The sequence below is a fragment of the Balaenoptera musculus genome, chromosome 6, assembly GCF_009873245.2.
Source record: "Balaenoptera musculus isolate JJ_BM4_2016_0621 chromosome 6, mBalMus1.pri.v3, whole genome shotgun sequence".
NCBI lineage: Eukaryota > Metazoa > Chordata > Mammalia > Artiodactyla > Balaenopteridae > Balaenoptera > Balaenoptera musculus.
In genome coordinates, this window is record NC_045790.1 from 107,912,756 (window position 1) to 107,935,668 (window position 22,913).

Sequence of the window (22,913 nt, forward strand, 5' to 3'; positions counted from 1 at the left end):
AGCCCACCCTAGTTTGTATTGGAGCACAGCCACACGCGGCCGTGGGCACGTTGGCGGCTCGCTCGCTACGACAGCAGAGCTGAGGTTGGGACAGAGACCCCACGGCCTGCAAAGCCTAAAACATTCACTACCTGGCCTTTTCCAGAGTTTGCCAACCTTGCGTTATACCCTCTTGCAGCTTCTTTGTCCCTCTGTGTCTGCTTTCCCCACCAGCCTGGGGTTCCCAGATCCCGGCACCTGGGGCGCTTGGTCTCTGGGCTCCTGGCGAGGCCCTGTGGGCACCTGGTTCCCAGGCTGCCTGCTGACTCCACGTTCCTCCCAGAAAAGTGCTGAGGCCGGCGTTTCCACACAGTGTGGCCGGCAGACCCCGGGGCCCAGGAGCGTCTGCACTGACTTTTCAAATCCCTGGCTCCAGCCTGGAAACAGGATGTTAAGGTTTTCATTGATCACCAGAGGGCCCGGGAGCATCTGGAAGGCTTCAGACGCACTCTGTGGTCCCGGCTTCCCACCCTCAGACGACAGAGGGGACCCGTGGGGTCCCGTGGGGAGCGGGACCAGAGGGCAGCTCCAGGGAGGCCTTCTGCGTCTGGCAGTTAGACTGGGCTGCGTGACAGGAGCCCGACCAGATCCGGGGACAGGAATGTGCCTCTTACAGGCCCAGGAGTGGGAGGAACGCAGCCTCCCTCGGCTCCTCGGGATGGGAGCTGGGGCTACAGCTCTGGGCTCTTTCCAGCCAGCAGGCACCCCACACCTGCCGAGTAGAGGCCCCAAGAGGCATCTCTTCACTCGAGGCTTCACGTGCCAGGGCCGACGGTGAGCCGGGCCCCGGCGGAACCCGGCGAAGACCTGCCCTCCTGGGCTCCATTCACCCCTCAGTGGGGGAGGCAGGCACCTGAAGGTGTGAGGGGACGGGGGGGCACAGGAGCCCCAGGAGGCCAGCAGGAGCTCCCTGACCCCTCTCTGCAGCTGCGCCCGTTTGCCCCGCCAGCTCGCTGGCTCCGCAGGGGAAATGCTGGCCCTGCATCAGGAGCAGCCCTGGGCTTGGGTCTCCGGGGCCTCGGTTGGTGTCGAGGTGGTCCCCGAGCTGCAGCTGCGTCCTCCGTCACTGCGATGCCCCTGCACCCCACTCTCCACCCCTGGGGAGCAGCTGTGCCAGCAGCTCTGCACCGACAGACGGACAGACTGTGAGAAAGGAAGTGGAGAAACCTTCTCAGTTTCTGGTCTGGGGAGAAAAAAGGCCAGGAATGCCACGTCTTCCATTCCCCCCCCGCCATATGTAATGTTTAGTTTATATAAATGAACTAATATTTTCCTGGAGAGCAAAAATCATAAAGAACGTTGACCCCAGGAGAGGGCAAACGATGTTTGTGTGTGCCTTGGAACCGGTGAAGACATTTCCAGATCTCGGGAGCCCCACCTCCACGTGGCTGAACCAACTGACAGGTTTTCTCTGAAGATTCCTTGGCAGCAAAGCAAGTCCATGGAAAATCTCACCCTGGGCGGCAAGTTTCCTTCAGGACTGCTCTCCGACACACCTTTCCATCTTCCTTGTTCTATGGCCCAGCGGGTAAAAGCCCCGCTTTGGAGTCAGGTGGACCTGAGTGCAAGGTCTGGCTCCTGCACTTCCTAGCTCTGGGACCTTGGGCAATTGGCGTAGTCCCTCTGAGCCTCGGTTTTCTTACTGGTGAAATGGGAATAGGAATAAATACTTCATGTAGGCTTACTTCACAGGGCTGAGGCTGGGCCGGAAAAGCCCTTAGATAGTGCCTGGCACGCGCTTACCACTCAGGAATGTTAGCTCCTGGCCCTCGCAGGCAGGCTCAGATGCTGACCGGACGGAGGGACAGTGTGACACAGCCGACAGAGCACCGGATGGGGGGCCAGAGTGCCCTCACCTCAGCTCCAGCTCACCACTCACCAGCCGCGCCAGGTACCACGGCCGCATAACCTGCCAGCCCAGGACCTAGCGGCACAAAGCAACCAGTTTATTCTATGCATAGATTTGCAGGTCAGGAATCTGGACAGGAAACAGCCTGTCCAAATTCTGCTCCACGATATCTGGGGTCTCAGTTGGAAAGACTTGAAGGCTGAGAGGGACTTGGTGCTGGGGGCTGGAACCATCTGGACATGCGTGGTGCTGGCTGTTATCTGGGGCAGAACACGAACGTACATGTGGCCTCCCATGTGGCCTGGGCTCCCCTGCCGCATGGCAGTCTCATAACTCTTGCATGGCATTGCTCCCCGAAAGTGCATGTCCCCAAAGCATCATGGCATCTGTGTGACCCACCTGGGAAGTCACATAGCCTTGCTTTTGCCACACCCTGTAGGTCAAGGCAGTCCACAAAGGCCTGCCAGGCCCAAGGAGAGGGCAGGTAGACCTCTCCAGTTGGTTCATGGTAGGGAAACAGGGGTGCAAAGATAATAATAGTAATCGTAATAGTAATGGCAGCTAACATGTACTGAGGGTATACTCTCTGCCAGGCACTGTTCTAAGCCCATCCCATGCTCTCGCTTGGTGAGCCTCACACCCACCCTGTGAGGGGGGATGTGTGTGTGTGTGCAGTATCATCCCCATCCTATAGGTGAAGGTGCTGGGGTGCACGCCCTCACCCCCCATCTTATGCCTGGAGGAAGGGGCAGAGCCAGTTGCTGAGCCCAGGGGTCTGGACTGGTTGTCACCTGTACCCAACACGTGGAAGAAGCAGGATGCACCTGAGGGCCCCAGAGCGCTCTGGGCTCTGTCCCCATCATCTGTGCAGGGCAGGAAGCACCCTGCCTCTGGTGACAACTTTGGCACATCTGTGACTTTCCCACAGACACTTGGAGTCGCAGGCTGTCCCAACGTGGTCCTTAGAAGGCTGGTTCCATGTAAGAGTAGAACTCCAAACCTGCTTTGGCATTAACTCTCCTTCCCTCGCCCCAGCTGGGGCCTGACTACCTGTGACAAGAGAGCAGGGGTGTTGGCCGCTCTCCCTCCCTGGGCGTTTCTCCACCTTCCTCGGCTGGCTAACTGCAGGGTCTCCACCTTCCTCGGCTTGCTAACTGCAGGGTCTCCACCTTCCTCAGCTGGCTAACTGCAGGGTCTCCACCTTCCTCAGCTGGCTAACTGCAGGGTCTCCACCTTCCTCGGCTGGCTAACTGCAGGGTCTCCACCTTCCTCGGCTGGCTAACTGCAGGGTCTCCACCTTCCTCGGCTGGCTAACTGCAGGGTCCGGGTGCCAAGAACGGTGTGGGCACAGTGCCGACTCTAGGTGCTTCTTCCTCTCACGGCACTTTCATGGGTTCTGCAGAGATTCCACCGGTCCCTTGGCCCAGGCAGATGCAGATTTATTCCAGGGGCCACTGCATGGCCCCTCAAGCTGTGCCCGCCGCCAGCTTCTTGCTGCTTGGGGTCCCCTCAAGCCTTCAGCTCCACGCCAGCTCTCCTCACAGGGGCCACCTTGGCCCGTGGAGGCCGTACCTGTCCTGGTACCGATGGACCCGTGAGCACAGCTAACCCTAGTGTGGCCACCGCTGTCCTCTGGCTGCAGCCATGTGGGCTCCAGGCCTGAGGGAGGCACTGGGAGTGCCCTGGGTTTCCCAGCTGCCGGGGGACATAGAGCAAGCTCCTCAAGTGGCCTGGAGACCCCTCACTGTGGTCGACGAGAGTGAGAGAGCCCCCCAGGAGTGAGGGACGAGGACCCCCCTCTCTACCCTCTTATATTCTCAGAGTAGGTAGGGGCTCCTAGTGAGGGGCTCAAGAGCCAGGGAGCCAGTTCCCCCTGGAGTTCACATCTACTTTGTCCTTGGAGTCTCCTGTCTTAGTAGCCTGTTAGCGTCAAGGTCAAGCAGAGGAACCAAGACTTGAACCTGCTGCCTGCTGCGGTCTGGGAATCTGGGCCTCTGGCTCTGAGGAGAAAGCGTCTGGGCATCACCACAGTTGAAGGGTGATCGGATGCCGTTTTTCAGAAGGAAATGAACTGGAGCAAACTGAGTGAGTGTGAGATAGAGCCTGGCTCACAGTAAGGACCCGCAAGAGCTACATGTATGAGAAACAAAGAACGCGTGTGAATGTGAAAGTCACGGGCTCCCAGGCTCCGCCATGAAACCTGGCCAGAGAAGGCTTTCAACACAAACAAACTTTCTGTGTAGAGGGGCCCCCGGGCCCCAGAGGGCCGCAGGGCTCTGGCAGACCCAGGGAGGGCCCCGGCCTGAGAACAAGGCTCTTAGCCCACGCAGGAGAGAAACCAAACGACGCAGAACCCCTTGGAATCGGGCGAAAGTGGGCGCTGCGCCCCAGACGCTCAGGGCGGTGCTCGATGGCTCCAGATCGTGCCAGTTGTCATCCTGGTCTCCAGGGACGACGCGGAGGCTCGGAGCCTGAGCGGACTGGACCACGGGCTCCCAGCTCAGCCCAGGCCGAGGCTGGACTGGAATGCAAGTCTTGTGATTCCAGATTGAGTCGTTTCCCTCCGACACAGCTGCCTCGCATTAATTTCGAATGTGTGAGACTTGGAGCACAGCCCCAAGAGCGGCAGCAGGGCTGCCAGGCTGCTTAAATGGGGCAGTGCTGACCCCGGACAGGGCCGCTCCGATGCCGCTGGAACCCATGGGAACGAGGCTCCCTATCCCGGCCACGTGTCCCCCTCCGCAGAGCCGGCTTCTCTGCAGCCGTGGGCATGGCGCTGGGCCATTCGGCACACTCGGCTGGTGCTCCGGCTGCTCGCCCAGTCCTGCACTGGGCGCTGGGGACACGGTCCCTTCCTCCCGGGGCTGGTGTCGGGGCGGGGGCGGGGATGGACGGTCAGCGGGAAATCACACACAATTGCTTAGCTTCAGATGGATGGGCGCTGCGAAGGCCAGGCACAGGCCACACGTGCCCAGGAGGATGGGGTTGCCGCCCTCTTTGTGAGAACTCAGGGACCTGAATTCTGTGAAGCACTGGGCCCTGCATCTCAATGAAAGCCCTCGCCCGTGTCTAATTTAACCCCTGAGGGTGGGAGAAGACCAGCAGTTCTTTCCCTCCCAAGAGAAACGTACAGGATGAACAGGAGGTCGTTTCTGGGGCGCTTTGGGCTTGTCTGCTGTGGTCCACGCTGGTGGGTAGAAGAGGCCCCTGGCTCCTGGCAGGGTCCTGGTGCTGGCGGGCTGGCCAAGGCCGCCTCTGAGAGGAGGACATGACAGCTGAGACCAGGGGCTGCTGAAGTCAGAATCGTGCAACACTTCTGAGCCGTCTTCCTTTAGAATTATGAACGAAGCACAAGATCACTTTCTTTGTGAATTTAAAATGATCATTTTCTCAAATATCTGTTCTGTTGATCCTGGTTTCACACACGTTCCTTCTTAGCCTTTCTCTTCTCCTCCCACAAACACTGGTTTCCCGCCTTCTGTCCCAGGCCTTCCCCCTTCCCACTGAACTTACAGCCTGGGTGTCTTGCCCACTCCCGGGGCTCCACACACCCCTGTGCTGACAAGTCCTGCACACCTGTCCCCAGCTGCCATATCTCCCGAGCACCGCACCCATCTACCCAGTGGCCCGCGGACATCAATCTCAAACTGAGCTTCTCATTGGCCCCCCCAGCCTGCTCCCTCCTCGGTGAATAGCACCAGCCTCCACTGATGGTTACCCCCGAGTACCCCTCATGCCACGCAGCTGGTCCACCTCCTAGACACCTGTGGCTCACCTCTCTCCTTCCCAGCCTGTGGTCTTGACCAGAGTGAGTTTTCTAGGGTACAAATCTGAGCATATCACCCCCTCTCCTAAAAATCTCCATGCCTTCCCCTCATTGAGCTCCAGGCCCCTCTGGGCCCCCCCAGACACACACACACACACAAACACACACACACAAACAAACACACACACACACTCGCCACCCCCAGCTCTTCAGCCTGGCCGGCTCTCTGCGGTTTCTCGAGTAGGTCCTGTGTCTGTCGTCGTGGTGGCTTTGCTCACGCTGCGCCTTCTGTCTGTACGGCCGCCCCTGCTGGAACTCCTGCGCCAGTCTGGAGGTCAGACCCTCTGGGTCCTCTCTGACCTTCCTGTGTTCTCAGGTGCCCTGATCATGGCTCCACTGCTCACCAGCCCCTCGCCCGACCCTTCCGACCGCAGGTCCCACACTGTTGAGATGCCGATAGGGCCTGCAAGGCAGCGTTACTGTGAAGCTTACATCAGATCCTGTGTACAGAACATTGAGCACAGCATCTGGCACCTTGTAGGTGCTCGATGAATGTCAGCCATCACCAACACCGCCACCATTATGGTTGTGGTAGTTATTCGATTGATGTATTGATAGTTCTTGCTGTCACCGTATTTATTTATTTTTTTCCTATCCAAGCATGTGTCTTTCCTGGGTGTAATTATCTGGTTGCTTGTCTGTGTCCCCACTTGACTGTGACTGTGTGAAGGCAGAACGTCAGCTCTCTAATTCAGAGTGGCCGTACCGCACCTGGCCCGGGTGTTGTTGAGGAAGGCGGGAGGCTGCTGTGTCGTTTCCTCCTCACAGGGAACCTGCCAGGCCAGACCACTGCCCCCGTCTTGCAGATGCAGAATTCGGGCTCAGAGGTACGAGTGACTCGCCCAAGGTCACTCAGCCGGGAGGTGGCGGATACCAGTGGGAGCCCAGGCCTGTCTGCCTCTGGATTCCATGTTCTTTGCTGTCGCCATTCATCATCCTTAATCCTGTCCACTCCAAAGCCATTGTTAGAGGGCCCTGTGCTCTTTTCTCTTCCAGTCAATGAGTGGTCTGTTGGGCAGCATGTCAGTTTCTTGAGAGAAATGTAATGAAAACCAGATTTCTTTCATGATATCTCGTTCCCCAGTGACTGTCAGTTCTCATATGTTCCAATAAAACTGCTAAACAGCCACTTAAAGATTATTCATGGAAAAATTTTGCAGAGGAAAAATAGAGCAATCTTCTGAGATAGTCAAGCCGCGTGGTCAGTTTTTCCAGCTGTCCGTGCCATATCGGGCTGGGCAGTGGGGACCACACTCTGCTAAGCCAGGCCAGAGCCAGGCTCATTTTCACCGCCCCTGCCCCCGCCCCGAGGACAGGGAAAAACAAACTTGCCAGCCACCCGCTCAGAACCAGTCCCAGAAGACACGTGTCCCTGGTGCTGTCACGTGGTGCCCCCCCCCCACCAGGCCTTGGTGGGGCAGGAACGTGAGGCCTTTCAGTAGCAGAGTGTTACTTACGGTCAGAGAGGCCACCTCCATCCCTAGGTCCCAGCTGAATGGAAATTCTTCTGCTTCAGCGTCAAACCCCGGGCTGTTGGTCCGCAGTGCAGGGATGGGAGTGTCTGAGACCCAGGGCACTCTGAGCGCCTCAGCGTGGACCCTGGGCCTAGGAAGATCACAGCCTCTTCTGCTTGCGCCGCCCCCCAACCCCCAACCCTTCCCTCAGCTGGGTTGAGGGGCATCTGAGGCCAGGCATGCCTCCCGTCCAAAGCAGGGAGAAGAGGGGGGGGCGGATCTGGGCCTCAGCCTGGAGGGAGAGTCAGGAGCTGAGTGGAAGAAACCAAGGGCGAGTCCGGAGGCTTGGGAGAGCCAGAACTGGGGGTCAGAGCCAGGATGCAGGAACCACTGGAGACAGGTGGGGAAGGGAGTGGATCAGGAGTGAGCAGAGGCTGAGGAAGTTCCCAGAAGAGCCTCAGAGCATACGGCTCTCACTGCACACACGGCCGGTTAAAGGAGCAAACCCAGCACCCCTCTGCCATGTGACCTGGTGTGCCTCCGACACGAGGACACGAGGATAGTCAAAGTATCAACTGCACAGGAGTCATTGAATTCAGACACTGAAGTGTTTACACAAGCCTGGCACACAGTTGCTGCATAATAGACGTCAGTCTCCTTCACCTTCCCTTCCCCGGGAGTAGCAATTGGACCTTATCCATCACATGTTGCCTTCAGGAAGTGCCTCCTGCTTATCAGATCACCTCAAGTGTGTCACTGTGTTCCTCCTTCCTCAGGTTTCCACTAATGCCTGACCTTTGAACTGCTAGAGCTCCTCCCCTGCCACGTGGCCCCCACTCGCCACCACCAGCAGAGTGGTGTAGCCCTGGGCCCAGGTCCTGCGCGTGGTAGAGATAGAAGCCCTGGCTCTCTTACCTGCAGATCGGGCCTCCTCGGAGTACCCGCCCACAGCACGGGGCCAGGCCCTTAGCATTCAATTATCACCATTCTTAATACTACCACCAGTTCAAACCATGAGGAGGAGCCAGGCGATTTGACCTTTATCAAATAATTTCTGAACCTGGGGTGGGAGCCAGAGTGACTCAGGCAGTGAGACTGTAATCCCACGTACATGCAGCTGACAAACAAGGCGCATTCCACCCCCCGCATGGATACATTTATTGAGCAGTATGTGCCAAACAGAAACAAAGCCGGATGCTTCCATGCTTGCCTTTCCTCCCTGCAGCAGCTACACGAGATGTTTCACGTGGGACAGAACTTGCTTTCATTCCATCGCTTTGAGCAGAAGTTCTTCACCGGGTGCCGTCAGAATCACCTGGAGATCAGCGCCCCCAAACCCCCCCAGGCCAGCAGAATCAGACCCTCCTGGAATGGGCCAAAAAAACTCCATTTCTCACACGCCCTCCAGATGCTTCTGATACAAACATGCCCTGGTTAAGAATGACAACCTCGAAGAAGCTGACGGCGGCGTGGAACCCCTCACAGGAAAATGCACACATACACGAAGCTTAGCCACAGTCCTTGCTGGCTCCCACGGACCCTCCCAGGGTTGGTGAAGTCCAGGCCATGACTCTCTGACTTCATTATTATGGGTTGGTCTGTCAGAGCCCCGTTCTTGAGATGCCATATGCAGGCTGGAATTGGTACCTCAGACAGCACCCCCTCTTGTTACCGAATTACGTCGTGTGGACCCTGCTCGAGCCTTAGCCTGAGCTCTCTGTCTCAGCCAAGGAGGGTTATTTTTTCCATCTGGGTCCCGATAGGCAAATGACGAAACAGAAGCTGAGATCAACACAACACAAGCTTTATTCAGTGGCCAAAGAACGGAGAAGCAGGAACTAAATTCACAGATCAATTAATTTTAAGTAAAGACAAAGGGAGGAGGAGTGAGGCCAATGATGGGGAGGAGGATGCATTAGTCCGCCGGGGAAGGGATGGGGCTTTTTCGAGGGAGTGGGGTGCCACCCCCTTTTTATCCTTCTTTGGTCCTTAATATCCAGTCCCGGCCACCAGTAGATGTATCATTTAATGTGCTAACGTAGTCAGATCAACATATAATGAGACTCAGGGTCTGTTGGAAGTCAGATTCGTGCCATCTTGGTCCCAGCTGGTTCCATGTGGTTTTTTTCTTTGTGTGTGTGTGTGTGTGTGTGGGTAGCTTCATTTGTCATCTCTGGACCCTTTAACTTAAAGATTTATGTTCACTGCTGCTAGAGTCGGAGGGGTTGGCAAGTTTTGAGCAAGGACACTCCTGCTAACAGAGGAGGTTGATGGGTTTTGAGCAAAGAGCTGGAGCTGCTTTGGTAGCACCCTCTCCTGCCACCTGGCCGAGAGGCAGTGTGATGTGGTGGGGCCTCCTTGAGAAGGTTCTTTGGGCTGCAAACAACAGAGACAGACTCTGGCTGGGAGGGCTGAGCAGCCAGGCCAGGGAAGGTCAGGGGGGGCACTGGGACTCCCTTCCACCTCGCTTTTTGCCTTAACCATGAGCCTCTCTCACCGTAGACCCGCCTGCTCCTCCACAGGCAGGGAAACATGGCCATCGACCGTGTCTGGGTTTTATTTCTCATCCCAAAGAGAGATTGTCCTCAGACATATTTCTGGCCCAAATCTGAAAATCCTGGGGAAGGTGTCTCTCCCAAGCCGGGGTCAGGGGCAAGGCCACAGTGGCGCTGGTCTGGGGTTGGCTCTCCTGTGACCCCCATCGGGGGAGGGGCGATTTCTGGCAAAGATGCTGGGCAGGTGGTCCCAGGTGCCCCCTCTGTGCATTCACAAGGCCTAGACTTGAACCGGATTCCACGACAACCAGCCCCCTGTCCTTGAGGCTCGACCTCCTGAGCTTCTGCTTCCCCATTTGTGAACCAAGGCTAATAACAGGCCTCAGGGGGTGTTGTGTGGGTTAAATGTGAAGGCACTGCAGGGCTGTGGCAGACACAGATGACACTCAAATGGGGTGATCGGAGGAGAGTGTCAGAACGAGGGTGTCGGGAAGCCCAAGGCACAGCCCAGCACCCCCGGCTAGAAACAGTGGGGCACTGTAACCGCCCCTAGGCCTGCAAGGGTGCAGGGAAGCAGCGGTTACCAAAACCAGAGCAGAGGGGGCCTGGAGACCGCACCTCTCAGGGGTGACCGCAGGAGAGAGCTGCAGGAAGCGGTGCCCCAGCCTCACTGTCCTCCCTTCCCCCGTCTCTGGCCCGGGCTCCCCATCACTCTGAGCCGACCAGGAGCCAGACGGAAGCCCACTGACCTAGGCCCCGTAGTGCAGCCCCCAGTTCATGGCACAGGGTGGAGAAGGACGGATCTGGAGTCCAACACAGCCCCTTAGCACGGTGCCTGGCATGGAAGGGGTGTCCACTCATTTTTCAAGTATGCTCATTTTAAATGACGAAACGTACATAGAGAATACCCATTGTACCTCCCACCCATGTTTAACAGAAGTTAACATTTTGCCATATTTTCTTAATTAATTACAGATAGAGCAGAAGTCCCTCTCACCCCATCCTTTCCCTTTCTTCCCTATGGAGGTATCTACTGTTCTGATTATCCTGTGTAAATTTTTGTGTTTTACTACAGGTATACCTATATACAAACATATATACCATTTTTTGGTATGTTTTTAAAATTTTACATAAATGGCATCATGCCATCCACATAAACGTTCTTTTGCAACTTGCTCTTCCTACTTAGCATATGCTTCTGTGCTGAATGGATCAGTATCCATACTTATACCTGTAGATCCAGTTTCTTCATTTTTTCCTGCTCTGTAGAATTTGTTGAATGAATAGACCACAGCTCACTTCTCCATTTCCCTACCAAGGGGCATGCAGGCTGTTTCCACATTGAACATCATTGTAAACGTGTCCCCTTGTGCACGTATGCAAGAGTTTCCTGAGGGCAGACACCCAGAATTGGAATCCCAGGGTCACAGTGATGCCGTGAAGGCATGGCATCTTCACCTTTACTCAGCATTGCTAATTGCTTCCCAAATATTTGACACTCAAATGAGCCCCATACTAGCATTCCTGTCTCTCCACACCTAGCCAACACTTGATATTGTCACGCTAATTATTTTTGTACAGTCTAATGAGGTGAAAATGTACCTCGTTTTTACTATAATTTGCATTCCCATTATTACCAGTGAGGTTAAGGCATCTTTCCCTATAGTTATTGGTCATTGGGGTCATTTCCTCTTTTGTGAATTTCCCCGTTTGTCTCCTGTGCCAGTTTTCTGGGGGTGTGGGTTTGTCTCTTTCTTACTGGTATTTGAAGTTCTCTATAAATCTGAACATGAACCCTTTGCTGGTGATGTGGGTGACAGATACCTTCTCCCAGACTACAACTTGCCTTTTAACATTGCTTTTGCTGTCTTTTATCTATTTGTTTCTTTGTTTTGGTGCAGAAATGTTTAATTTTAAATGCAGTCAAATTTATTCATTTCTTTTCCTTTAGGTTTTATGCCTTTTGTTTCTTTCCTTTCTCCCAAGGTCATAAGGATTGTCTGTTTTTTCCCAGTAGTTTTGCATTTTTGCTTTTCACATTTATGGCATTAATCCACTTGTATAATATAAGGTAGGAGGACTCTAATTTCATCTTTTTCCATGTGGAACCCAGTGGTTCTAGCCCCATGTACTGAAAAAAGCCTCCCTACCCTCTGAATTGTAATGCCACCACCACCATGAAGCAAGTCCGGGTTCTCACTTCTGATTCACTGAACAGTTCTCTGCCCATACCCCAACTCCAGACTGTTTGAATTACTATTGTTTTGTGTTCTGGTCTGATATCAGGTAGGGCAAGTCCTGTACTATTCTTTTTTTTTTTTTTTTAAGTCATTACAAGTCTTTTTTTTTTTTTTAATTTATTTATTTTTGGCTGTGTTGGGTCTTCGTTTCTGTGCAAGGGCTTTCTCTAGTTGCGGCAAGCGGGGGCCACTCTTCATGGCAGTGCGTGGGCCTCTCACTATCGCAGCCTCTCTTGTTGCGGAGCAGACTCCAGACATGCAGGCTCAGTAGTTGTGGCTCACGGGCCCAGTTGCTCTGCGGCATGTGGGATCCTCCCAGACCAGGGCTCGAACCTGTGTCCCCTGCATTGGCAGGCAAACTCTCAACCACTGTGCCACCAGGGAAGCCCCCTCCTGTACTGTTCTTCTTAGGATTTGTCTTGGCTACTTTGTCCCTTTATTCTTCCATCAGGATTGTAAGGTGAGCTGAAATGACCAGGTATGGCAGGGATAGAGCACCATGCCCCTGACAGTTTCAAGCAAGGAAATGACATGGTCAGCTTTCCATTTATCAAACACTTATGAATCTGTATGGTGGTTGGATTTGAGAAGATTAGACTGGTTGCAGGAAGAAGATAAAGTGTGGGGACCCAGACCAGTCGGTGACAAGAGAGATGGGCAGGGAGGGGGTGTACAAAACCTAGGGGCCTTGGTGATCGTGTACAGCAAGTGAGAAGAGCAAAGCAAGTCACCGTCTGGAAGAAGCCAAACGACCCCTCCTTCCAGGCCGGGTGACTGGGTGGCCAGCAGGGCCTCCAGCCAAGGCTGGACATACAGGAGGAGGGTCCAGGTTCAACCCTGGCTGAACTTGTGATATCTTAGGAAAGTTCAGATGGAGATGTCATGCCAACGGGTGGATATGTAGGTCTCAGGTTCAGAAAAGAGGAAGACAGTAAAGATTTGCGTCATCAGCCGATCTGCTGAGTTAAAATCAAATCAAAACCAGGAGCCAAAGAGGGAGGCCTGTGTAGACAACACCAGCTGCTGGAGGATAAGGAGCCCGTGGAGGAGGCAGAGTGACAGCGATTGAAGAAGTACAGGGAGAAGCAGGAGCGTGGGACGTCACAGACGCCCAGGAAGTAGAGCCTTGCGACGAGCGATCGCTAGCCTCAGACACCAAGGGTGCTGGTGAGGAGGCCGATGAGTGTTCAACGATTAGGCCAAAAGGAGGTCAATGGGAATGTCATCAGGAATGAAAACCAGATTCAGCGACTTGAGGAGTGAGTGAGGGGGCGGCAGCGGAGTAAGCAGGAGCAGGCCTCTGTCTGAGGAAGCGTGGCTGGTTGGGAGGAGAGCCGGGGCCGGGACACCTTTTCATGGAAGATGAGAGACTAGAGTGTGTGCGTAGGCTGGGGAAGGGGCCTGAGTGGGGAGAAGGGGAAAGTGGGGGGGTGACTTCTCAGAGGGAACAGTAGGGCTGGGAGGTGGTCCCGGCTCCCCGGACCTGGCAGGTAGGCTGGCGTGGACAGAGGTGCACGTGGCAATTGCAGAGCCAGACGCGAGGAAGATCAAACTTGACAAGCACAGTTTTCTCATGGCAGGAGAGTGGCATCCTTTGGAGGGGAGGGGGTCTAAGAGTTGTGCAGGGGGCTGAAGGAGGAGACCCCTGGGGAATAGCTGTTGAACGGAACAGTGGAGACCTAGTAAGGGTTTGGCGGCGGGAACTTGGGGAAGTGAAGGAGAAGACGTCGGGGGTGGGGAGTGCGGCGTGGAGGGGGTGCAGGGAGGGGGATGACAGCTGCGAGCAGGAATTCAGAGATTAAGATTTTGTGAGTTCCTTGCCTTGTGAACCCTCCGAAGTGCCAGAAGGGAGCTAGACTTTCCGCAGTGGACAGGCTGGGGACAGGGGTCATTGTTTTGGACACTAAAATAAGAATGAACCAAGCATGCTGGAGGACATGGGAACCCTTAGGTCACTTGTGGATCTGCAGCTTCTTGAGGCGGAGGATCTGGAGCCCTGGATGGACCTCGGGCCTCATAGGCCCTCCAGGACGTTCCCCAGCACGGCCAGGCCGCAGCCCCTTGGTTTGCAGGGTGTTTGATGCGCTCCGCAGGAAGTGGCCCAGCCCCTTGGTGGAAACCCTGGCCCCCACTTCCGGTGTCTGGCCCAGGTAGCTAAGGCTAGGCTGGCATCTGGAGTCACCTCCCTTTGAGACAGGCTGGGACCTGGGGCCCTTTGCTGCAGGGCTTGCACCTGGACAAACGTCTCCTCCAGCAACAGATACAGAGAAACTATAAGGGACTAAAAATAACTGCGGGCATGTGCAGTTGGGACAAATTATGAACAATAAGTTACAAAAAGGCCAAAACCCAACTGCCACTTCTGAGCGGGGTACTACACGTGATCCTGCACACAGCACCCCCAAGGGGTGGGCACACCACCTAAGCCACCCCTCCAGCCTGACCCACCCATCCGCCCCTGCCCTGACCCCACGAAAGGAACCAGCTCGCCCCCCTTCAGGGAGTGAGCAAGGGAACCTGTTACTTGTTTTCGCTCCCCTGTGAGCATGAGTCCGAATAAAGCCTTGTCTGAATTCCTCGTCTGACCTCTTATCAGTTTCTATTGATGAGAGTCCAAGAACCCGTCTTCGTAACACCTTAATCACCTCCCTTCCCAAGCCACAGAAACTAAAGAGTACCACAGTGGTCCAGACCACACCCCACAATACATAGCTGTGGACATGGCCAGCATGAAGGATTCTGCCTCCGTCTCTGCATATGCGGCTCAGTGGGGTTTGTGGCCCCGGCCCCCTGGCTCTGATGACCTCCTGTAGGCCCCATGACTGGGGCTGAGGAGGACGAGGTAATATTATCATAATAAAACCAGAGTGAACGCTAACTCTGCACACATTACTTCATGACCCCTCCCAACCACCTGCCAGGTGAGTGAATTATCCCCACCTTTCAGATGAGGAAACTGAGGCTCCGGGAGTAAGTAACCCATCCAAGGTCACCCAGGCAATAGCTGACAGGCCAGGGATCTGAACCCCTGCCTACCTAGCTGTGCTCCCTCTCATTAAATCTGCTGCTCCCCAATAAGCCCTCCACACATCCCTTTTTGTCGGATGTGTGGTTGAGAACCGAAAGTGGCCGTGGAGGGGCACAGGGTAAGGGCCCTGGACCTGGACTCAGAAGTCACCCTGTTAAGGCTCAGCTCTGTCACCCAGCTGGGTGGCCATGGAAGAGTCCCGCCACAGGGAAACAGGCCAGGATGCTGATCCCCGCGTCCAACCCCACGTCTGTCCCCGGCACTCTCCCCCATATGAGCAGCAGGGCTGCCCGGTCAGGGGGCTACCACGTAGAGCAGGACACTGGCCCTCCTGACGGTCGGGTGTCAGCCTGGAAGCAGGGAGGGAGGGGTCAGGGTCTCGCGAGTGGAAGCCCACGGGACTTGGGAGAACCTTGTCCCCCATGACAGCCGGGCCAGGTGCCTTCCCCCAAACCCGGCCCCCCCACCCCGAGCCTCCACAGCGCCACCATCACTCTCTCTGCTCTGTTCACAGCCCCCACCGGCGGCTCCAGTTCTGCGAGGTTCAGCCGGCGGCCCACCTGTCCTGACGCATCTGTGACTGGCAGCCTCCCCACGCCCCCAGTTCCGAGACACAGGAAGAGCCACAGCCTGGGCAACAAGTGGGTGACTGAGTGAGCACCCCCTGCTCCCCGGGTCTAGACTGGGCTGAGCGTGGGGCGTGGGCTGAAGGGCTGCTGGGAATGCTGGCCCACCGGGCCCTGCCCCGTCCGTCTGGGAGTCACTGACGGGCACTCTTGGCATCCCGGGCTGGTGCCCTCTCCTCAGGCCTGGCACGTGCTCAGGAAGAGTGGGGGTGTCCACGGCAGCACAGCCTGCGAACTGGTGATGGGGTTTCACAGGCTCGGCAGCCAAGGGAGGAAGTGTGCGGGGAAGGGCAGGGAAACAGTGGAGGGACTCCAGGAGGTTTGCCCAAGCTCGGTTAGTGCCTCCTTGCGGAAAACCCCAGAGTCCAGTGGACACCATGACTGTCATCCAGGGAGCACTAGGTGTCTCATGGTGCTTGTGTATTGGGGCTCAGAGTCTCTGCTTGCCAATTGTTGCAGAAAGCCTGCAGAGCAGTGAGCCTGCCGCTGGTTCACCCAGCTGTGTGGGGCTGACAGCTGGGGGACACGTATGGTCCTCAGCGTGGCCGGGACAGCCATGCCCATGTCCCCAGGGTGTCGGACACAGAATCCTGAGCAGTTGGGTCCCTTCCTCCCTCTCTCCCCTCTTCCCTCCTCCCTTCCCTCCTCCCTTCCCCCCTCCCTCCCTTCCTTCCTTCCTTCCTTCCTTCCTTCCACCATTAAGATACAAGCCCCAACCAGCCCAGACCAGCCCTGGAGTCACTCACAGGCTGGAGGAGAAAGGGTTGCTTCCAAGTGTTCGGGGCTTGCTCTGTGCTCGATGCTCTGCTACGTGCCTGTCCAGCATTCTCTCACTGAGCCCCTGCAGGCCCCCAAGGTAGGCGCTATATGATAAACCTTGTAAGAACAAGCCTGGTGAGGTTCGACAGGTAAAGTACCTTGCAGTGGTGAGTAAGGCTGGAGCGAGGATTTGGACCAGGTTTGTGACTCCAGAACCAGATGTACTGATCGCAGGGTCACACTGTCCCTTCGCTTGTGTGGCCCCATGTCTCACAAGCACCATCCGCTCACTTGAGCCTCATAGTCATCCTGGGAGACAGGCAGGGCAAGTATCGTAAGTCCCCATTTGACAGATGGAGATACTGAGGCTCAGAAGAAGGATGTGACTTGCCCAAGGTCACACGGGGAGATAGGGCAGAGCCTGGACTTAGACCACGGTTCTGGGTGGAGGTCTTTCTCCTGCAGCTGCGCCGTCTGCTCAGGACGCCAGGGCAGGTGTAACCACTGTCACTCCCTAGATAAGGATCTTTGCCTCTTTCTTCCTTTCCATTTTCCAGTATGATGTGTCAGTTGAGTGTAGTTGAGAGTAAAAGTGCGACATTCCCATCGGAGAAAGCGAGGCACCTGCTGGACGACAGCGTCCTGGAGTCGCGCAGCCCCCGCAGGGGCCTCGCCCTCGCCTCCTCCTCTGCCGTCACCAATGGACTCGCCCTCGGTAAGCGTCTCCGGCCTGCACACCACAGAGGGTGGGCCACAGCCCGGCGTGTGTCTGTCTCTGTCACCGTGCAGTGCCCACTGGCCCCTCACCTCCTGCAGAGGGGGCTCCCCACAGGCATCACCAGAGCTAGGGAGGCCTTTGCTTCCCGGCCTCCGAGGCTTCACGAAATGCCCTGGGTTTGTCCTCATCCTGCTGGTGGCCCTGAGAGTGGCAGGCAGGCTGGACAAGTACCTGAGACCCGCCATCCTTGGCCAGCAACTGCCAAAGCCTGGTCGCTGCCCCCGTGGGGCTCCGTCCCTGGGGAGCCACAGCCCCCGCACGGAGGGCAGAGGAGGAGGTGCTGCCCAGGGACGGCAGCGGGGCGGCCACCGGGCGCTCACTGTGCCCCTGTCTTCACACTGAGAAGCCAGAGTGAGGGAGGGTAAAAAACTGATCTTCTGGGATGAAAGCACATGTCTGAACTTCAGCCAGAAATGGTGCTTATGTCAGTGGAAGGACAGAAACTGAGCTGCTGGGGCCAGAAGGGGAGGGGTCAGAGCTAAGGATGGCGTTGAGCTCTAGTCACAGGTCTGTCCCGCTGCAGTGTCCAGGTCACCTGACCAGGTCACCCAGGTCATTTCTGCTGTCAGACAAGCATACTCTCCGCCGGCCGTGTCCTTTCAGTGTGCCCATGCTTCTGTAGTCTGTGTGTCTGTCTACTTCCCTTAACAGGGAGCCTTCCCGGGGCTGGCAGCAGGTTAGTCGGAGGCCTGTAGGGTGGAGGGCCCCTAGGCATGGAAAGGAAGAGGATGGTGCAGACAGGACAATCGGGCAGGAATCTCACATCCCACATCCTCGTGAAATGAGGCCAGTCTCTGAGGCAGTGCCACTGCAGGGGGCAGCTGTCTCCTACCTGCTGGAAAGTCTGTGACAAGCAAGGTCCATGTCTGCCTTCTGTCCAGGAAGGAGGTCATCCCACTTGGACCTGGTCAGGGGTTTATACCAGCTTAGGACTGTGTAGCCTGCGGTTCATGGGTGTGCCTTGGGGAAAAAATTCAGGGTCTGTGAGTTGGGGAAAGGCTGGGATAACCACGTAGGCAGATCTCTTCCCAGAGACTTTAACGTGCTTATGGGCTCTGTGGGTCTCCCAGAAGGCAGCGGAGTCTGCAGGTTCCCTCATTATCTGGGCCGGGACCATCTTCCTTGGAGAGTCCTCTGGGATGGGGTTCTGAGGAACCAGTCTGGGAAATGCTGGCCCAAGAGCATTCAGCTGGGCAGCAGAACAGCTGTTTTACATCCAGGAAACTTTCTGAGCTGTGCCTGAGCCCAGGCCTTTCTATTCCTGAGACAGAAAACTGAGTCAGACACAATGCTGTCCAGTATCCAGGCGGGAGATCACCAGGCAGTTTGTTTCTCGGCTCCTCTACTCGGGAAACTCAGATGTTTTTCCGTTTGGAGCTGAAAGGCTGGGAGCACGTTGCCGTATGTGCACGTGCCCTGTTTGGAGCTGAACTGGTCCCCTCCCCCCTGTAACTCCCAAGGGACCTGAGATCTCCTCCTTCTCCCCCTCCCACTGCCCGCCTGTGGTGTCAGCAGGCAGCCCAGGCAAAGAGTGTGGAACCCAGGCCCCTCCGAGAAAATCTCTCTGCTGTCCTCGTGGCTGAAGCTGGGCCTTGGAGAGTCCAAGTCAGCCACAGGGGCAGGCCTAGGGGAGGGCTGGGCCCCGCTGTGTGCACACTGCCCAGGATCTGAAGGGCCGCTCCGTCAGGGCCTCTGCTAGGCAGCTGCTCCCTGACCAGCGTCTAGTCGAGCCCTGACCTTTGGAGGAAGAAGTGTGCTCGTTTGGCCCCTGTCTTCACCAGGTGAGGCCTGTTTGACACTGGTTTTACTTGGGCCAGAAGGGAGGTGGTGGTGAAGCCAGGCCAGGCCAAGACAGAGGCCTAAGGGCCCAGACCCCAGAGGACCGGTGGGCAGGCAGCTGCAGCCCTCAGGGGCAGGGAAGGGAGTGGAGGACCCACCCTCAGGAGCAGGGAACAGTGGGACGGGATGGGCCAAGAGTCAGAAACAGAAGCAGCAAAGCAGAAGCCGAGCCACGCTGACAGCCACAGGGTCAGGAAGCTGTTCCTCCGGCATGTCTGTGCAGCTCAGGGCCTGGGCCCGGTGACCCAGGAGAACGGGCCGCTCCGGGTGGCCCCTCTTCTGCGAGGCCGCCGCACTCATCGATCTGTGTTCCTCTTGCAGGCAGTAGTGAGAGCTCAGAGTTTAGTGAAGAGACGTCTTCAGGGCTGGCAAGGTGAGTGTGGCCTCCGCTCGGCCTCCTTCCCAGGGGAGTCGCTCAGGGTCCGGGGAGCTGGAGACCAGCCCCACCGACCTCACCGGCGGCCCAGCCTGGTGAGGCCGCCCTGTGGCTCCCGCAGGTCAGCGTGCGCAGCCCATGGGCGGGGCTGCCGAGGCGGGAAGGCCGCTGGGCAGGATGGGCATGGGGCGGGCGTCCCAGCCCCTGCTCGGGCAGCCCCGCGTATCACCTGGTCCAAAGCTGGCCTGGGAGTCTGAGGCCAGCGCCTGAGGAGACCTGGGTGCAGATTTGGTCTGAAATGAGGGTTCTGGAAACCAGAAGCCTGAGAACGGGCCTCGTCTGGAGACGGGCTTGTAGCTCCGCCTGGTGGGGTCTGAGAGCGCTGCACCCCCATGGCCTCGGGCCTTTGGGCCGACACCTACCGTGCTGGGCACTGGTGAACGAAGGGGACCCTGGCCCGGGGTTGGGCTCCCTGCAGCCAGCCCGTCTGCCCCGGGAATTCACCCCGTGCGCCTACTCCATTGCTGACGCTTCCTCTGTGCCAGGCACCAGGTGGGCTCTGGGAAGACAGAGACTGTGCACGGGGAGCTCCCACAGCCTAGGCGCCGCCGAAGGTGAAGGGCATCGTGGCGACTTAAGTTCTGAGGGGAGGCAGGGGGACCCAGTGACGCAGAGGCAGGTCTGCACCGTCCCTCAGAGTAGCCCCTCCACTAGCCTGCGTGCACAGCGGCCTGTGTGCACAGACAGGCACACACACACTCACACGGACACACACACACACACACGCTACACCCTCTGCGTACTTGTGTATGTACACACCCACACACGCACACTCACGTACGCTCACACAGATTTGGGTGCACATTCGCAATGCAGGCCTACGCGCGCCTCTCACACGTATACACACACTACTCCTCTGGTGCTGAAGCCTCCTGTCTCCTCAGCCTCCACAGTCATAAATGGCCAGAGAAGGGGTGAATCTGGCCGGTCCCCACAGGGCAGAGTGCTATCATGTGGGGATAAGTGATCTTTGTTGAGCCCTCCCTGTGTACCAGGCACTGTCCTGGTCTCTCCCCATCCTCAGACCTAGCTACGCGGTGGTTACTTGTAAAACGTCCCCGTTTCATGCCTGTGGACAGCAAGGCGCAGAGAGGTGACGTGGCGGTCCTGCCTCACCCGCCCCTGGCAGGCAGAGCCGACCCACGTCCACCTCGCCCGATCATGGGGCCCACCTCATCACCACCATGCCTCGTCCAGTGCCGCTGTGACACTGCAGGGACTGGCCCCACGTCGGTCAGCCGGTCCATCTGTCCTCGTGAAACCCTAGGTGGGGGGCTGAAGAGGGGGAGGGACGACTCCCTGAGCCCTGGGAGCTCCTCCCTCTGTCCCGCCGCTGGCCTCCTGGAGGGGTGTTTGCTCTGATTTGGGGAGCACAGGCAAACGGGCCCCGCTGCCCTCTCCCTGCCCACCCCAGGGAGGGGTGAGAGCCAGACAGGCACCGGGTAGACTCCGGATCTGACGAGCGGAAGTTTGACTTTTCTCAGCAGCGGTCAGGGGACTCCTGGGGCAGCCCTGAGGAAGGGGGCTTACGGGCAATCCAGCACCTCCCCAACCACGGGCCAACGAGAGGACATTGATCCTGAATAGTGTCCACACCTGGACCTGCTCATGGCTCATTCATTCCTTCTTTCACTCGTCCATTCCTTGTGTTCACTCATTCATTCCTTCGTTCACTCTTCACTCATTCACTCAAAGCTGTGTATTAAGCAGTTGCTCCCCGCCAGACACCTTGCCAGTCACTGAGGGCGGCAGATACGGTTCCTACTAAGCACCCACGACTGAGGTCAGAGCTGCCAGGAAGGAAGGTGGTGAGAGAATTCCCGCTCAGGGAGACGGAGCTGTGCTCCACTCGGGGAATACCAAACACTGCAGCATTTCTCGTCTGTCTCTTTCACGTAGGATTTAGCATTAGACCCACTCTCCATCGGAATGTCTCTCACAGAACTCTGGGTGGGCTTTCTGGCAAGCGCTGGTCTCACAGACAGCTGGCCTGTGCAGGTGCCCAGCCCCGCCTCCAGGAGAATGGCCTGTCCCTCACCTCCTCGGGACCCAGCTCCCGGTCCGGCCCCTTCTTGCGGAGGGGAGCAGGAGACCACCTGCTTTGGAAGATGCCGGCGGGGCTAGGATGTCCCCTCTGGCGCCTTCCGAGACCCAAGGCGGTCCTGACGGTCCAGACGCCAGCTGCCCCTCAGCCTCCAGCTCCCGTGGCCCAGCCTCCAGCCTCCATTTCCATCCCACACTGGCCTCTTCTCATGTCCCCCGGAAAGAGTCCACTCCCTCAAAAGCATGTGAGCGTTCTAGACTTTCCTGAAGACCCCACGGGAGACTTGGAGGGGATTTATCTCACACGCTTTGACATCTTTGTAAAACGTTGCTCGTTTCTCTCACAGTTCAGTGACCACAGTTCCTGTTGCTGCCTGGGCCTCCGTATTCCTAACCTCTGCCCACCCAGAGCCCAGGCCCACAGGACCTCCCTCCACCCCGGCCTCCCCCATGCCACGTTGCTCCTGCTAACTGAAGGGGAGCAGATTCCCTCTTCCCCGGGAGCCGGGCCTCACTCTTCCTGGCCCCAGAGACCAGCGGCTGCCCCCAAGGAGCCTCCCCTCCCGGACCCCCCGCCCGCTCTTCCCAGCAGACGCTGTAAGAACCCGCTCTCCTTGCATCTTTACACGTGCATGGGCGGAGGGTGGCGTCAGCACCAGAGACAAGGGTGCAGGAGAGGGCTGGGCCAGCCCCGCCAGAGGAAGAGGTCCTGTCTGTGTCAGTTCCCAGAGGCCAGGCTGGGAGAGGGGGGCAGCACCTTGCCCCACAGCCCTGAAGCTTACAGGCCACAGCCTTCAACTGACTAGCTCACCAGCCCCCCAGCCCTGGTGACAAGCTTGGCCTTGGCCAGGAAGAGACATGGAGCCAGATACCAGCATGCAGGGCCGGGAGGCCCAGGCCAGTGACCCAGCCGCCGGCACACACCCCTCTGTTGGTCTCAGGGCACATCATAGGACAGCCTTTATGCTGCTGTGAACAGGCGGGTAGGATGGTTCTCGTTGTCTGGCCAAGGGTGGGATCATGTGGCCCATCTTGCAAGTTTGCCTTCCCTGATTCACACCCCTGGACACTTCAGCCCTGTGGCCCCCAGGTGTCCTTGGGTGGCAGCCAGGGCTCAGGCTGTGCCCAGTGCTTCCTGAAGTGGCCAGCCTTAAAGGGCACCTGCTTTGGAGCCCGCAGAGTCCCGGGACCCGCCCGGCTGCTCTCTGGGGAAGTGGCCACACCCAGCCACTGTTCCTGCTGGGACCGTGGAGGGTTCGAGGAGCCGAGGGGGCCTTCTGCCGCTGCTGTCACCCTCCTGTCCCTCATCCAGCTCGGCCTCAGCAGGTCACAGGGCCCGTGGGCTGAGGAGGGACGGGAAGCGACGGGAGCCCTGAGGCGGCCAGACCCTGGGCAGTGCTGGTCAGTTCTCAGCCCCCAGGCGGCCCCCAGAGACCCTCCCGATCTTCAGGGCCCAGAATGAGGACAGAGTGGTGGTCCTGGGTCAGGGCCCTGGGGAGCC

At 57.5% G+C, this 22,913-nt stretch overlaps 1 protein-coding gene across 5 annotated transcripts in view; it reads left to right on the top strand.

Moving 5' to 3' along the window:
- RALGPS1 (Ral GEF with PH domain and SH3 binding motif 1) overlaps positions 1–22,913 on the top strand; it is a 287,071-nt gene that overhangs the window by 243,178 nt on the left and 20,980 nt on the right. For 4 of the 5 annotated variants that reach the window (XM_036854412.1, XM_036854416.1, XM_036854414.1 and 1 more), the window contains exons 12-14: positions 15,446–15,572; positions 16,874–17,031; positions 19,255–19,306. In XM_036854412.1, the coding sequence (XP_036710307.1) occupies positions 15,446–15,572; positions 16,874–17,031; positions 19,255–19,306 (337 nt within the window). Of the gene's footprint in view, positions 1–15,445; positions 15,585–16,873; positions 17,032–19,254; positions 19,307–22,913 lie in introns of all 5 variants that reach the window. The other variant, XM_036854415.1, reaches the window with a different exon arrangement.